General features: G+C 45.5%; 1 protein-coding gene across 8 annotated transcripts in view; it reads left to right on the plus strand.

Annotated features, from left to right (window-relative positions):
* The window catches only part of TERB1 (telomere repeat binding bouquet formation protein 1), a 1,077,176-nt gene that overhangs the window by 364,433 nt on the left and 695,497 nt on the right, over positions 1-17,246 (plus strand). For all 8 annotated transcript variants that reach the window (XM_078669239.1, XM_078669238.1, XM_078669242.1 and 5 more), the window contains one exon: positions 12,722-12,844. In XM_078669239.1, coding sequence (XP_078525365.1) covers positions 12,722-12,844 — 123 coding nt within the window. The remainder of the gene's footprint in view (positions 1-12,721; positions 12,845-17,246) is intronic.

The raw sequence follows: 17,246 nt of genomic DNA on the forward strand, positions 1-17,246 counted from the left end.
CGTGAATTGGATTACAAAGCCTACTGGACTCCTTGGCTAACGATTACAAGTCAAATAATATGTTGATCAACCATTCCAAGACAAAGGTCATCATCATCATCAACCGTAAGTTAATTAAAAAAAGGATCGTGGTTTATCCACGGGTGCCCCTCTTACAAATACCTTAAAGTTTGGCTGGGTGTTCAAGGTTGAATCATACCTCACTTACATGCTGAGCAAACCGTGGCTGATTCTCTTACTCTGGCATTCTGTAAACTGCATAAATCCCTGCGCTCTTCAGATTTAAGAGGAGTACTAAAGGTGACCGCTTGCAAGCTAATGTCCACTACAGCCTATTGAGCATTGACATTCAAAGACAGAATGACCAACTGGTTAGACAGAGCTCAAATCAACTGCTACTGAAAAATATTAGACAGAGCCTAAAGCAACTGCTACTGAAAAATCTTTTCTTTACCTGATTGCACAACACATGCTCAAGTCCGACTATAAATTAATTTGGCATGCCAACAGCTAGCCCTGAATCAGAAGTTCCTCTCCTATAGTCTAAAAGCAAAATGAGCACCATTTGGTACGTCAAAACACACTCTGTGGCCTATACTTAACCAGGAATCTTACCTGGCATCAGTTCCTTAGCAGCTCGTTGACCACGTTAGAAGCACAGGATAAATGGGCTGCTAATCTACCTGTGAAGGAGATCTCGAAATTACTATTAAAGCAAGCAAAATTAATATCCACCAACTGGGATAGGAAGACTTTAAAGGAGAAATCCCACAGGAGCTGGGCTGTCAACCTTTATGACCTTGGGACACGTCCAACTTATTTGTCCCAACCTTTGGCCAGGGGACTGAAGACTCAGCTGATGATACTAAGATGTGGGTTGACCCCCCCCCCTTAAAGCCTGTTTTGCATGGCAGAAGGGGTAGCAACTATAATAAGCAGTGCTGTGTGCCATAGGAGATGAGTCCCTGCTTCACATAAGCTATATTTTCAAACCACTACAGCGCTATATAAAATACTGGTCACGACCCATCCTGAGGCCCTTAAATATCCGGATCGGTAATAAAGCTATGCAATGCTGCTTAAAGGGGAAATCCACCCGGCTGACAACCCTCTTCCTGAAATTTCTACAAGGGCCCCTTTCAGCGCTTCAGTTAGCTGCAGAGCCCACAGGATCAGTGGGCCATGTCCGCCCCTAGTGTTGTCTGCTGTTCAATGCAGTGTCTTAGGGTACACGCCAAGGAGTACTTAAACTCGAATTACTTCAACAAAGGTATTCTGGCAGCGTACCTGCAAGTAGGCCTAGTAGCCACCAGCGTCTTAGTCTCAGCGCGAGCCAAAAGAGCCATTCCTAGTTCAGTGGAGTATTCATTGGATAACCTCTATGCCCTGCACAGCTTGTCCGCCAGAAGAATTTCAGAACCCTCTCACTAAATAAAGCATTAGCCTGGAGCCCTCCCACCTTCTAAAGTGCTGACAACTAGACAATCATTTGTTTTTGATAGTATGTTTACATTTTACTGTACTCAAAGGCTAGTGATTAGTTATGAAAGTATTAATATATGTTCACAGCTACTGTAATCGAATGATGGTGGCACAATGTTGACTTTTAAAGAATGAAACATTTTTATCTGTATCTAGTTTGTCTCACTCTTGGGCACATCAATCAGTTGCCATGTCTAATTGGTCTACTCTGCCTTATACTTTCTGCAGCATGTAGTCTAGTATTTGTATAAGCTTTATTTTGACAGTTCAGGTCATAAAAGCTAGTCTAGTTCCAATAATGACATTGCAAAATCTTGTCTCTGAGACCCCATTTCATTCCTGAAATCATCAATCTCATATTATAAGTGGAGTGTCCATGTCTTCCACAGTGATGGGGTCAAAAGTACTCTCCTCAGTCAGTGACTGTGTAGAAGGGCACATTAAATGGGGATTGAAGAGTGCTTAGCATCTCCTTGTTGAGACATTTTAGGTGTTTTACCTCTTATTGATACAGTGTTAAAGTGGTAAAAAGTACAGGTATTTGTACAGAATTTGTGGTGGTCAGAGAGGGCCTCAACAGAGAGTCTCTTTCAGGGGCTCTCAATCGTTGGCCAACATTTACTCGTATAGACTTCTGCTGTGTTGATTCAGAAGAAGTTCTCCGGATCTGCCTCAATAGTAGGCCTATTGGAATGATGCTAGTCACGGTCTTATGTATTCACTCACATTCTTCTTTACGGCTTGCATTGTGGGCCGCTGTCAAAAGCACAAGATGGTTTCCTTTCCTCCCCACTCATCTGCCTCGTAAACTATTCACTCACCTGAACGAGGAGGGCTCCGTTCCCTCTGTTGTTCTTGGCCCTTCGAGTCATCAGGCCATGCATATCACCACTTCTCTGGTGAGTCTCCAGATGTCTCTCCTGGACCCCTGTGCGGCTTTGTTCTACCTATGATATGTGTTTCTGCACTCGGTCTTACAGACAGGCAGCCGCATAAGTTATCAACTCCCTCGGGATATAGCTGTTGGTGGTGCCATCTTGGGTTTCAGTGCTTGGAAGAGGGAGCGCATCAACTTGGCTGAAATTATCAGCCGGCATCTTCTTAGCCTGCAGCCACCACGGTTCCAGAAGATGCATTGATGCTTCCTCTGCCTGCTGGTTTTCCTGCCTGGTGTCAACACTATAGCCAGTCTGCCATTTGCTCATGGGAATCTGCTCAGTCAGGACTCGTCTACATGGGTCCTCACCAATGCAACACCCGGCCTCCATTAATGTTTTAATTTTCAAGGCTTTCAATTTTGTTTTATCGTCTAGAAAAATATGTCTCTAGCAATTATCTAATCCCCATCTTCGTCTTAAACTATAAATTAAGTCTTATTACGCATTCAATTACAGGCTACAAGAAGGAAATAAAGCAGTACCGAGTTCACAAGTAGAGGTAGGTGGGATAATCAGTGCCTCTGTGCCCTTCCAGGCTGATGACGAGCTCAGCTCGTCATGAGCGTAACCTGCCGTGCGCTTATGACGAGCTGAGCTCGTCATGAACTGCGGGTTTTTTAAAATCGCCGCGCACAGCGGGAAAAGCCGCCACAGCGATGCGGTTAATGGAATGGAAAGCTTTCAGTTGTGAAAGTTCTATAATGTGTGGAATAACTGAAACAGATGGTTATGCTTGTTCAAAGGTTGTTCATCACTAAAGAAGCAATATCAACCTTAAGGTTTGAACCACCTTTTTAAACAAAGACTTTGTTGACCAGTCTATAACTTTACTGTTTTTGGTACTTTCTAATGCTTTTCACTTGTTTCTTTTAAAAGGTCTGACTGTTCTGAGCTACAGTTACCCAGGACTGAGCTAAGGTTTTACAAGTGAACCTGATTGGACCCGAAACGGATTTGTGCCATTATTTCACAGAAAGTCACAAACCACTCTATATAGTAATCTACATTTCTCACAATTATTAATTAGTAGGGTGGTTAAAGCAGTTGAACTTTGCATTCTCATACCAAACACCATGTCCAACTGTGTACCCCGACTAGCTGATTATAGCCTGTAGGAGGATGGATATCTGACTATGGTTACCCCAGATTCTTTGCCTTGTGTTTAGCTGGTTTTCGACTTAGTTGGCCTGGGATCCTGCTAATCAGGACCCCGGGCTATCTGCTCTCACTGTAAAATGGACTCCATGTACTCTAGGTACATCACCAATTGGATATTGAGTCACCTTATCAGCCCCTGTACAGTGTACTATAGGTACCCAGGGCATAGGTGCACCCAAGGCCTACCAGGGGCTGCAGCATATCTTTTGCCACCCCTGGCTGGCCATCCAAACTGACACACCTGGCTGATCACTCAGCTGGGGCAAGGTCGTGTAATCACCCCTTGCTTAGATATAGTATTCCTATATCTACCTTTACATATAGACACATATGCACCTATAAGTCACTCCTATGGCAGGCCTTAACAATCCTGAAGGCAGAGTGCTTGGTTTTATGTGAGATGGTGCTCTAGCATGAGCTGAGCCTGTCTGCAGCTTTTGGAACCATATCCTTATAGCTGTTCTAAGATATTGCCATACCATATACTCTTAAGTGCATTATCCTCGCGGTTATTGCTAACTTTGGTTTGGCTTTATCGAAACGTCGTGTAAGGTGTCATACGCTTTGGAATACTACCCCCCCGCCAGTTCTGGCGAGGGGGATAGAATTCCACCCTTCTAGAGGGAGAAGACATGTTACTTTCCTTAAATGCGGTTAAAATCAACCAGAGCCCCAGCATCACAAAATGGATGCTGCTGCCACAGACACAAGTCTGACCTCCTGCTGCTGGGAGCCCTTCCAGCACGGGAGGCTTGGGCAAAAGGTTTCCTGTCACAGGGAGGTGCTAGCACCACCCCAGACAGGAGATAGTGGATTGAGGCAGGGAGGGATGAAAGAAACAAGACATACCTGGGGCGCACAAGGTGGCCATGCAAAGGCCAGTTCAAACCGGTGCTGGTGCACGCCAGCCCCAGCTCTGGCGCAAAACTGGACAAAGGGAAAGGGGTGTAACCACCCCCTTCCCTGGTCCCACCCATAGGTGGGACCTAGCAGGTAATCCAGCCCCTTGATTTGGAATAAAGGTAGGAGCTGCGTCCTAAGACATCAGATTATCCTGACTGAAACTTTGAAACAGAACTCTGGACCTTCTACCATATACTTTACAAGAAGATACTGAAGAGCTCCCTTGTGGCCAAGGAGTGGCCATCCTGCGCAAGCAGACACCATCAAGCGCTCAACGACTTGCTTTGTCCGACGCTCCTGCCGGAGCCCGACCACAGAGCCTGACAAGACCCGGACTTCCAGACTTCCTTCAGCCCGATCCACAGCCACAGCAAAGCTGAGACCCGTGGAGGCGACTTGTAACGTGGGACCGGCCATCTTGAAAAGACTGCGAGACGCTTCCTGTGCAGCACCCGAGGCACCCTCGAAGCTGTGCATTGGGGATTGAAAAGCCCCAGCCCTGAGCATCAACTGCACCGAAGCTCACCCCTCCACACTCACCGAGTGCTGCGTGGGGCCCTTTTGCATTTTCCTGCTCGACGCGTCTGTCCGGTCACTTGCCCGTTGGCTAGTGGCCTCTGTGACGATGAAACTCGAAATCTACACTGCTGGTCTGGTTGCTCCAGACTGTCCCTTGCTTCCCTGCGAAGGAGAAGCCCCTCAGTCCTTGCTGGCCTGAGTAAGAAGCCCTCTTCAGTTCCTGCGTGGGTTGCCTTTGTTAAGGCATGTTGACTCCAATCCGGAAGCCGACACCGCCGACAGCGAGAGCCTTCGTGGGACAGTCCGTGCCCAGCTCCTGGTCATCGTCGATGCCTCCTGGTCCATGTGGCAGCAGAGACAAGTTTCGCGACAACCACCTGATTGCGCCCACATCGCCTGGTTCCTTCCTGGTCACTGGCTAGTGACCCAGACTCTGTCCCCTCTGCTTTCAGGTACTCTACATCTGCGATCCGCCCTTGGATCCAACCGGACTCTTCTCTCCTGGTCGCCTGCAGCATCTTTTCTCCAAGGCTCCATAGAACTCCACGACGAAACCCGACACACTTTGACACCTATGCACCAGCTTCCTGTGGGCGAGGTAACTTGAGTACTACAGTGCTCCTGTAGAGATTTAGATCCCTAGTTTCCTAGTTTTAAGTGGTTAAGTTCTAGTCCAGTCGGAAGACTTCCAAATCTGCAACTTTCTAACTTTTACGCACCATTGACTTCTATTGGTGCACGCGTGTGCATTTAGACACTGCACCCGCATCCTGTGATCCTCCCACGTCCTAACTGTTGTTAGTCCAGTGTAGCCCCAGCGATTTCCAAGGCCCTAGGCCTTACCATTGTTCGTGACGTGGTTCTTATACCACTATTTTAGTATATGGTTTTACGGGCCACCAGGGCCTATCCATATTTGTGCAACTTTTGTATGTTATATAAGTTCTTTGTTTAAACGCTTGTGCTTCTGCCCTCATAAAGATTACAGAGGATTATTCTAGTAATAAATACAAACATTTTTATAATATATAACTTGTGTGGTGTCCTTTCATTTGGTATTAAAAGGATTGCATATGGTAAAACAGCTGGCTTCACATGCCCTCTTGAGTTTAGCCTAAGACTGCTTTTGTCCATGCTACCCCTAGGATAGCTTGTCTATAAGGTTGACTTACAACCAAACACCATAAGGGTTGTTTGAACTGGTGCAAGATGTTCACTAGAATAGTGAACATCACATACCAGGCCAACTTCTCACATAGCCTATAAAGTTAGTTTTGTTCTCAAAGTAGCATGAGCTATTTCGCCATGTGTCCATTATACATTAAGGTAATAGAGCAGGTACTTATCGGCAAGTAGCATCAGCATGTTATGTTGTCTAAATCTGGAAATAACCGCCAGACAAGGTAGTAGAGGTAGTAAGTTACACTAGGAATAACTTTAACAGGTAATGTTAAACAATAAAACGTGGTGTCACATGAATTAATTTGCATGTTGACCATTCGTTTCGAGTGAGGGGACTGGTACCAGTTTCCAAAACACTGGTATTTTCCCACAGACGTTATTTAGGAAGTACAACAGATGAGTGAGTTAAAAAAGTGAGCCTTTCCTTTGTATGTGATCTCTAATCTGGTAAGACCAGCAAATGAGGAAGGAATGTTTAGGCTTTTAAGTCTAATTCTGAGATCTAAAAATCTACAAATGAGAGTTGTGTCCTTCAAGTAGTCTTGAGTAATAATATTTTTTGTACCTTCACATATTAGCTGTTTTTCCTCACAATGTCGAGCATAGATTCTGTATGTTCATATCGAAGAAATTTACGAACAATAGCTCTTTGGATCTTCGCTTGTGTGTTTTGTGGGACAGCTCTCTGTGGGTTCTTTCCAGTTTAAAGTCTCTCTCAAAAGTAATTCCCCAAAATTCCGGCAACCATCCTTCCAGATATTCTAGGCATGAGTTTGCACCAGAAGGGTAGAATTGCCTAGATTACCCCTACCGTTAGGATCTTCCTATTCAGCAAAGTTTCTTTGGAGCTTGATGTTTCACGCTTCAAATGATATCATGTCCTTTTTCTCAGCCTCTGAATCATGAAGGCTGCCTATTCTATTGTCAGTTTCAGCAATTCTACCCGTGAGTTGTTCGATAGGAATGTGAACACTTGCTCGTCTGTTTGCATAGTATCTGCCTTGGTTATGGTACTATGGTAGAGCAGCGTAATTAACTTTTTTGAGAATGGTGTCCAATGTGGTGTTAATATCCTTTTTACCTTTGATTGATACATTTGGGTATGAAGTGTTAGCTTCGTTGCATTTTCACGTAGTTTGCTGTTATTTCTCTGCTATCCCTGTGTATCACCTGCTCTCTGGTTCAAAGTAATCTTTCTTTCATAAATAGGTGTGGTGTTCAGAAGGGAGTGGAGTTTGGGGAACCCAGTGATACCAAGGAGATTTTTAGATGATATGTATTTGGTTAGTTTTGCTTTCTGCTGAAAACCACTTCTGATATTTATATATTGAATGTAAACATTTCTGGCTTATAATATTGATCTGGCAGGCAGATCCAGCAGCTGAGGTTTTGAAGAAGACGTCAGTCAGGCGGAGCAGATGACAGAACCTCTCAGCTCACCAGACGTTATCTGCAAATGAGCTCAGTTCGACTTTCCACTAAAAAGGGCAAGCAGTGTGGCATTTTAAAGGAGTTCAGAGCTCAGCGATATTGGATTCCTTCAGACAGCCTCTACCTTGAGACACGTGATCCAGATGTGATCAGGCACAGGGCGCAATATAGCCCTAGTTGTAATCCCTGTTAGCACATGATAAGAGGGTATTGGCCCGAATCTTTAATTCTAGCCCGAATGCTGCCTCGTAAAGTTAACAGAGCACTCGTAAAGAGGACCTTGGTATTTAGGAAAGATTACTCTCCTGCGGGGTGCAAGTCCATTGAAAAGTTTCCCAAGTTGTGGTCTTCTACAGAGTGAAAGTGTGTTTGTACATCAAATAATCTACGCACAAATTATTCTACAAAAGGCATATTTTCATTTACAGCACATACATCTTGTGCACAAACTGGTCTTAATAATATCCTATTGGAACTTATCGGACTGTGACAATGCCAATATTGCGACATGTCCAACAGCCTTAACATTAATTTTTGGGGTCTATTTACTGTGTTTACATTAAATAAGGGCCTGAAGATGGCATTAGACCTGAAGTTGTTTTGGTTTACCATATTTTATGACACACACCATTGTAAGATAGACAGCAATGTGTGTGCATTCATGGCAGCCCTCCTTGTATGGTTTTTCATAAAACAAAAGAGCAAGCTTTCAAGAATGGCTGCAAGCATGTACACCAAGCATGTGCACAAACTGTGTGACATCTTGGAATATTTTTTCTTATGCTTAATGGAAACATATAATAATAATAATCATAATAAAGTAGTTTATAAAGCGCCTGGCGACGCCATCCCGGCGTGTCCCCGCGCTATGGAGAAAAGATAAACAAGCAGAATTAGCAACACAACCGCCTACAAACTACATTAAAGATTGTACAGGTGGGTTTTTAAGAGACTTCTAAATTTAGCCTCGGATTTTTCCAGTCTCAGGCCTATTGGGAGTCTGTTCCAATTTTTTGCCACTACAACTCTGAAGGAGCGACTTCCCAGTTTTGCTCTTTTTACACGGGGGATCGTCAACTGACCCGTCCCTTCTGAGCGCAAAGCTCTGATAGGCTCATACCTGGGCACTAGATCTAGAAGATAGGATGGGGCTTTATGCCAGAGTATCCTGTGGCACAGTACGAGAGATTTAAACATGACTCTCTTCCTTACCGGTAGCCAGTGTAGAGCCGCTAGAGCAGGTTTGGAAGATGCTCTTTTAGGAAGTCTTCGAACCATACGAAATACTGTGTTTTGAAGGACTTGCAGGCGCCCCAGGCTTTTTTCTGTGGCGCCTAAAAACAGGACATTCCCGTAATCCATACGGGACGTCACCAGCGCCTGAGTCAAGGTGCGTCTGGCACTCAATGGCAATAGGTCTAGGGTGTGATTAAGTATTTTTAACACCCCGTAACACTTTCCCACTAGGCGACAAATGTGGCATACGTAAGACAGGGTGGGATCAACCCATATTCCCAAGTTCTTTGCTTTCTTACAGGGAGCAGGTGTTGGACCCAGACACGTTGGCCACCAGTCCGGTGTCCAGCTCATGTTGGTCCCACCCACCACCATGACCTCCGTTTTGGAGCCATTTAATTTTAGACAATGCGAGTCCATCCATACTGCCAAAGCCTGCATACAAGCCTTAAAATTGGATGCCGCTGTTAGAGGTGCTTGAGACAGAGAGATCAGCAGTTGGGTGTCATCCGCGTAGGAGACCAACTCAACTCCATACGCTTGCACCACTTCGGCCAGGGGGGTCATATATAGATTAAAAAGAGTTGGACTCTGGGCAGAGCCCTGAGGCACCCCCTGTTCTAAGGCCATCTCTGCTGATCTAAAGGAGCCTCGTTGAACCTGAAAGCTTCTGCCTGTGAGGAAGGATTTCAGCCACCCCAGTGCAGAGTCCATGACGCCCGCTTTGTATAGACACTGTAGCAAGATGGAATGAGCTACAGTGTCGAACGCCGCACTGAGGTCTAGCATCACCAAAGCCATGGTGTGTCTGGCATCCGCCCCACGTCTCAGGCTTTCAGTTGCTCTCAGAAGGGCCGTCTCCGCCGAGAAACCGCTCGGAAGCCCGATTGCGAGGGGTGAAGGATGTTAGCTTCCTCCAAGTGAGCAGTTAGTTGACAGTTAACGACTTTCTCAGCCACTTTAGCTAGATATGGAAGCAGAGAAATTGGCCTCAAATTCTCAAGTACATCATGGCTCACGTTAGGTTTCTTCTTTATAGGAAGCACTACTGCTTTCTTCCAATCTTCCGGCAGTATTTCCGAGAGGAAAGAAATCTGAAATAGGTGTCTGATGTAAGGCTCCAGAGCCAAGAAGCTTTCTCCCATCACCCTAGGGGGTGCTGGGTCCCGAGGGGAGCCAGACTTAATCCCCTGACAGATGCTACACAGCGCCTCTGGAGGTGGAACTAAGAAGAGCGTCAGGCAGTTTTCCATATTATGTACCCCCCTTGCTACCTCAAAATTTGTTCCACTTCCAGGTTTATTGGAGAAAGTAGCATAAATATCCCTAACCTTACCCGCAAAGAATTCCGCTACTCTATTGCATTCTGCCACCGAGTCGTTATCTGGGGTGTCAGAGTTGGCTACCAAAGAGATCTCCTTAAATATCTTAAAAAGTTCTTTCGAGGAGTTTTCTGCCTCCCCAATACGATTTTTATAGTGGGTGGCTTTAGCTCCTCGCACCATCCTTTGGTATCTTTTCTGTGCCTCCCTATAATTTACCTTCATCTGAGGACAGAAGTCCACCCGCCATCTGCGCTCCATTTTTTGCAGATCGATTTAGCAGCCTGCAAGTCAGGAGTAAACCAGGGAGCTGACTTCTTAGCTCTATTCCCTGCCTTAGCTACATACATCGGGGTCGCCACATCTAGGGCACTGAGGATACGCTCCTCTAGTCTTTTGTTTGCGACTTCGCAGTCATCGCCCCCCTGCGGACCCCCATCCTGCAGCAGTTTGTTGAAGGTATCCTGCGAGAATTGCTTCCATTTACGACGGGAGTAGCTCTTGTTCTCCCCTCCGTGAGTAGCACTAGCTGACATATGAATTTTAAAGGGGACAAAATAGTGATCCGACCAAGGGACCGGAAGGGGCCTATCCACCTTCACTCCGTCCCAGCTTCCAAACACTGGATCCAGTAGATGACCATGTTTATGGGTTGGAGACGTGATTTTTAGTTCTAATTGAAGTGCTTGAAGTTCTTGCCTAAGGTCTATGGCCTCTTTGACCTGATCATCTTCAAAATGGATGTTAAGGTCTCCTAACACCAGAAGTCTGCTCTTCCTAATTGCTAAATGAGCAATACCCTCCACTAGACTCGTTTTAAAATCTTTAAGCCCTCCCGGGGGTCTATAGACAAGAATCCCCGATACCGAGTATTGGGGCCCTAGTTGCAAAGTGAAACATCCCGCTTCACAGTTATCAATTTTTATAGGCTCCAAAGTGCATTCAAGCGGAGACTTTATCACAATGGCAATCCCCCCTCCTCTCCCTCCGCTCCTATCTACTCTGGCCAGGGAGTAACTAGGTGGGATCGCTTCTATAATATCTGGGTCAGAGTATTCCCCAAGCCAGGTTTCCGTTAGGAACAGAAAGTCTAGCTTCTCATCCCAAAGGAGATCCCATATCTGGTTGCTGTGCTTACTTAATGATCTACAATTCAGCAAGCCTCCCGAACAGTCTTATTACCTATCCCACTAGCTAGTTCCCTCCTACCCTTAAAGGAGCACGGCGGGCAATCCCGGAGTGCTAAAGCCTCTATCGAGTGCCAGCAGAGCCCCGCCCTTAAGGGACATAGGTTTAGCAATTCCTGTCTCCCATAGTGAATCGCTATTACATTTAAAAAACAAAACGCTCGCATTCAGCGCCCACAGTGCAATTGCATGCAGCTCACAAGCGGATAGAGTTAGCCTCTGCCACCGGCTTCCTCGTCTCCACAATGTGGCCGCGTTCCTCCCCACCTTTTATTACGCTCGAGTATAGCGCAGCTAGAGCGCTGACCTGCCTGCTCTGGGCCCGGAAGTGTTGGGCTTCTCCTCACCCTCCGCATCAAACGCCCAGAATGGACGCGGCGGACCAGGGTGGGAGTGCAGTAGGTGAGTGACTGCCCCCGAACTTTTTAATCAGCCCCGAAGTAGAGTGGACACCATTTTTAAAATAGCTACCAGCTTACAGTGCAATACGATTTGTTAGAGCCTGCCAGCATTAGTTGCACACACCATGTATTTAAAAATAGCAGTCTAATTGCTATTACATTTAAAAAACAAAACGCTCGCATTCAGCGCCCACAGTGCAATTGCATGCAGCTCACAAGCGGATAGAGTTAGCCTCTGCCACCGGCTTCCTCGTCTCCACAGAATCGGTTGTGCAAATGCATGGCGGCCATCTTGGAAGTTCTTTTCCTATGGTTTTTGAAAAATCATTCCAAGATCACTGCTATTCATAGACTGCAGTCTTACAATAGTATTTGCCGTAAAAGATGGCTATGCCAAAACAACCATTAGCAAAGCTGAGAAGTCTGCACCCTGTGTCAAAGGCGAGACAGTGTGGCTTCGCCAATTCTTGTTTTAATAATACTTGTCAGTCAATATAAATGTTTCCATTGTGTAATTCTCCTTAATTGACATGGGATGCTTTTTCATATGGGCATCCAAATACAGGGACGGAAGTCTGCAGCTACGTGCAAGCTGCCTACCCTCCGTTTTTTACCAAGCAACGGAGTTCACTAATTGCAGCCTGCCTAATTATCATTTTGGTGACCCCTGCAAATGGTCAATATGCAGTGTGACCTCTTAGTACATAGATTGCATCACAAAATGCATGCCCATTTGCAGACTAGCTGTTTAAATTGCACCTCCTGGTTTCAAAATGGATCTCTATACATAAAGTCCTGTATTCCATAAAACTTGAGTTAAGTCTTGCTTCTTCCAGGTAAGGGTTATTCTTGTTGTGCTTAGTTCAGTGTGTGACTATTCTTGGGCAGAAAACTTGTGTTTATGGAGTCTAACACATGATTATCATATTTTGTTACAAATCTAGATCATTTTTCTATTGCAGATGACAACCAGAAAAAATGTTGTACAGCATTTCCATATGCAAATAAATGGCTACAAAATATATCTTCTCCTGAGATTGTCCGGCCTATTTGTTCTTTTATTGGGCTCACTGTTGCAAATAATAGTAAGTACAAAATTAGATATGTAGTTACATTTTATCACAGCACAATTCTGTAGAAAGATACATATTGTGGTTTTATATGTTGGTCATTGGTGTTAAACTGTGATCATGAAAACATTTACTTCATGTATGCCGAAATAAAGTATAATTGACTTGACTTGAAGTAGGACTTTTATGCATGGTCAAGTGTTATGTTAAGCAAGTAATACATTAGTAAATATAGAAAGATTGGACATGTTCAACAGAAGAATCATTGATTGTTTTAAATCCTATGTGGGAAGCACAATTTAGTCAGAGAATAACACTCTCATTATACAGAGTGCCTCAAACAGTTCAAACATAGACACTCTGTCAATCATCTACTTGTAAACAATATTGGAAATAATTACATAAAACATGCATAAAGCCTCCAGTAAGTTTGTTAAGCATTTTTGGGGGAAACTCAATTAGGCTCAGCAATAAGAACATACAGTTAACGTGATTGCAAAACAATCTTATACATCAAGTATGCAATGGAAGTGTTAGTCAATTTTGCAGACCCCAAACAGTTTTCTTAGTCCCCTTCCTTTTTTTTTTTTAAACCGTCTTTATTAGTATTTTACCACATTTCATACAGAACAACAAAAGCACCAGCACAGAAGAGGACTAGCAGTAGAGCCATGTTGAAGGATGAGGTAGGAAGGTTCAGTGGGTATAAAGCCCTCTCCTGGACGTAATATATAGGAAAGAGCCTTCTGCAGTAAGTGCTTACATTTTCACAGATTTTAGCAGCCATGTGGGACAGGGAGGTGGGTAAGTAGCGTCTTGGCTCCACTGCATGAAACAACTGAATTAAATTGGTGGCGACGTAATAACTGGGAAGATGGGATCCTCTGTGTAATGGGGAGGAAGGAGATCCTTGGTTAGAACTAGACAGCAGCAGTGGAGGCAGCCAATTAAATACCAAAACTACGTAAGGAAGGGACCTCACTAGACTGTTGGACCTCTTAAATATAGCAACAAAGGGAGTTGGCCGAAATAGGTGTTAGAGGAGAGTGTGGGGGTTTGGAGTCTACAGGGGAAACGTGTTGTCTTTGGGGTTCTCCTTTAGACCCCCTAGGAAGTTATCCCGGTAGCCCTCTTATCAGGTGCTCATATAGGCCCTTAGCTTCATCTCTGCACAAGGACTTACTCTCGGCATCATCCCAGATGTCTTTGGGCTGGTGCCACAATTTGAGTGTGTCAGGCCCTTAGCTTTCCAACGCCTAGTGGTACCAAGCTTGGCCAGGATTGAGGCATGGACGATAAATTGGTTGGCAAACTTGTTTTTTTGTCTACCTACCCCAGTCTTGGGGAATAGTTCTCTCTGTGAGCAATCATAGTATATCTGGCAATCCGGACCAGTAGTCAGCTAGAGAGGGGCATGCCCACCTGTGACTTCGGTCTACTGGGTACACAAGGTAATGGGGACAGGAGGTTCCTGCAGAGGGGACATCTTTGTTGATTTTTGCAGGAAAGGATAGGCTCTTAGTTGGATATACAATTGAATGAGGTTAATCCTTGCATTGCAAGAAATCATGTGAGGGTAGGTCAGTGCTCTGGCCCATCCTTGTTGTGAAATACTCTTCCTGCCTCAGTGTACAATTGGTCTTACAGATGTTGCAGTAAGATATACATGTGTATAGTAAGAGCTTTGTACAGCCAGGTAATGTGCCTACGACCTTGACCCATTGTGCCAGTGAAATTGTAGAATGTGAAGGCGCATGTGATACAAGAGGAACTGGCCCTCATGGATGGAGAATTACTCCTGAAATAGGTTAGAGGATAAAAGTCTTTCATGCTGAAAAAGGTCACGATCTGTAGAGCCATAGCAATTATGTCAGTGCCTCAGGTCCTGAGCAGTGATGTATCCCAGTCATCTCAGGAAACCGAGGAGGGGAACGGCTAGAGCATAGGGGAATACTCGTTTGGTTATGTACAGGCTTGGAGAACAGCAGCTCAAAGCTGTGCGCAGCAGGTGTGGGAAACCTCGCATCTGATTAGCGTCTAAGACCAGGAGGCCTGCTGCCCCGGACCACTAGTCTCCTCGAGCGACAGCCAGTGACCAATCAACTGCTGCTTGGCTGCCAAGTAGTATACTCAAAGTTCTGGGCTCCTAGGCCACAATCCTCAACCGGAAGGCACAGCTTAGCAAACCCACTCTGCAACAGGCGTCATTCCAGATGAGTTCACCCAATAGCATATCTAGGTCACAAAAGAACCTTTGTGTGAGTACTATGGTTAGGCTGGCTATGTAGTACAGGAGTCAACCACAATTTTACAAAGGGCAACATGGCCTGTAAATGCAAGTGGAAGCGACCCTCGGAGTGTTATTTGAGATCTAAGGACTGACACCACTCAGGTAGGATTACCATCTATCTGATCACAGTCTGAGTGGTAAATCCTAATCCTCAAGTAGCAAAAAGAAACTCCCTCTCATTTGAGGGCGCACCCCTCAAGGTCCAAGCAAACTTACACAGTATCTGGGAGAAAAGAGACGACACATAACTTTTGCCAATCCTACTTGAGGGCCAGATACAGCAGCAAGGGCTTTTAAGAACCAGGGCAATCTGAATAGTCTCTCAAAAAGTCTTTAACGGAGATCAGGATGTCATCCGTATAAAGGGAAACCACATGTGTTTTGTCTGTAAGGGGATGTTCTAAGCCAAACCCCATCCTCAACCTACTAGTGAGCAAGAGGTTCCATTGCCAAAGCTTAGAGCTGGGGGCGAGAAAACAATCCTGTCTGGTCCTGCTACCGATCAAGAACGGGTATAGATTAACATGCTTAGGTGGGTCCACACCGAGGGGTCCTAGTAAAGTATTTAATGAACCAGATAGTGCATTCCCAGAAGCTGCAACACAGCAAGACTTCGAAGAGTACCCCGCCCCCCTCCAAGACAGACTGTCAAATGCCTTCTTCCACTCTGGGAGTCGATACAGCCTTCACAGGTTCTGGGGAGTGTTCTGCTGTGGGATAAATCTGGGGTGTTGTGTGATGACAGCCTTTCTTTCAGACCCCAGATCATCGGGCTGTCTGGGAAATGCTTTGGCATTTTGAAAATGCTACGGAAGTTTCTTCCGCTGCTGTCTCTGCAACACAAAAAAGTCATTGTTCAGTCTCTAATAGGCTCGCGATTGGACTATGTGAATGCCCTCTATCTCGGGCTGCCCAAATATCTGCTGGCCCGTCTGCAAATTGTTCAGAACTCGGCGGCAAGAGCCATTTTTGGTCTTCCGCGCAGGGCAAAAGCCTCGGAACTGCTTAAGAGACTGCATTGGCTGCCGATTTCCAAGAGAATTACGTTCAAGGTTTTGACATTGGCTTTTAAGGCCCTTCATTCGATTGGCCCTGAATATATGGGGAAGCGCATGGCCTTTTATGCACCGAGGAGGACTCTACGGTCGGCCTTGCTGGCCAAAGCCGTTGTTCCCCCTATCAGACTCGCCCGGATCGGAGGTCGCTCTTTCCGTTACCTGGCTCCACGATGCTGGAATGAGCTTCCTGTTTCCTTAAAGGACAGCCAACAGTCTTCTTTCCTTTCGTAAGGAGCTGAAGACCTGGCTTTTTTCCGTATGATTTTCTTTCGGCCTCTGCGAATAGTTGTGTTGTGTTTTCTTCCTCAGTTCTCCTTGCCAAAGCGCCAAGACACCCCTTGGGGTGCCGTGCGCGATAAAAGAGACATAATAACGTAACATAAAGTAATTCTGATCCATGTAGCTAAATAGATATGGGGTCTTCAGGGGGGCATCCCTGCTTGAGTAGGGGAACAGTCAGTGCTCCACGAAGAGACAGTGGTGGGGTTCTTTTCTCTGCAGCTGCCTCATATAGCGAGGCGATTTAAGGAGCTGGAGAATCCGCATACATTAGGTATAACTTTATTGGGTTGCTGTCTGTGTTCAGGTTTTTGCCAATGGATAGCTCCTGTATGACTTCTTTGATGTTATAGGGTGTGATGGACGCTTCAGCCACATCTTGAAAGTACAGGGGGATAAGGGGAAGGCACAGTTGAGACAAAAATCCAGCATTAACACCGGTAGGGACAGCAGGGTGGGAGCTGCCAGTATTAATCATAGAACACCATACATATCCCTTGTTGAACTGAGACCAAGATTCTCTGCAGTGTTCTCAATGCCGTGACGGGTGTACAGGACGTGTTATGAGAAGCTAGTCCAGCAAAGAGACGCCCAGCCTTGTTTTCTCCAGTATGTGTTCAGGCTATGTAGGCAGAATGGTCCAGGCATCTTAGCTTCTTGATGAGAGAGGCCTCGAGTTTGTGTGCTCCTTGGAGGGTGTTACGAAGGGTTGAGTCGCCTACCAAATGCTTCTCCAATGATCAGCAGGAGGCTTCAGCCTTGGCCAGTTCTCTCTCTAGCGTTTTACATC

Source organism: Lissotriton helveticus, chromosome 12 (genome assembly GCF_964261635.1).
Source record: "Lissotriton helveticus chromosome 12, aLisHel1.1, whole genome shotgun sequence".
Lineage (NCBI taxonomy): Eukaryota > Metazoa > Chordata > Amphibia > Caudata > Salamandridae > Lissotriton > Lissotriton helveticus.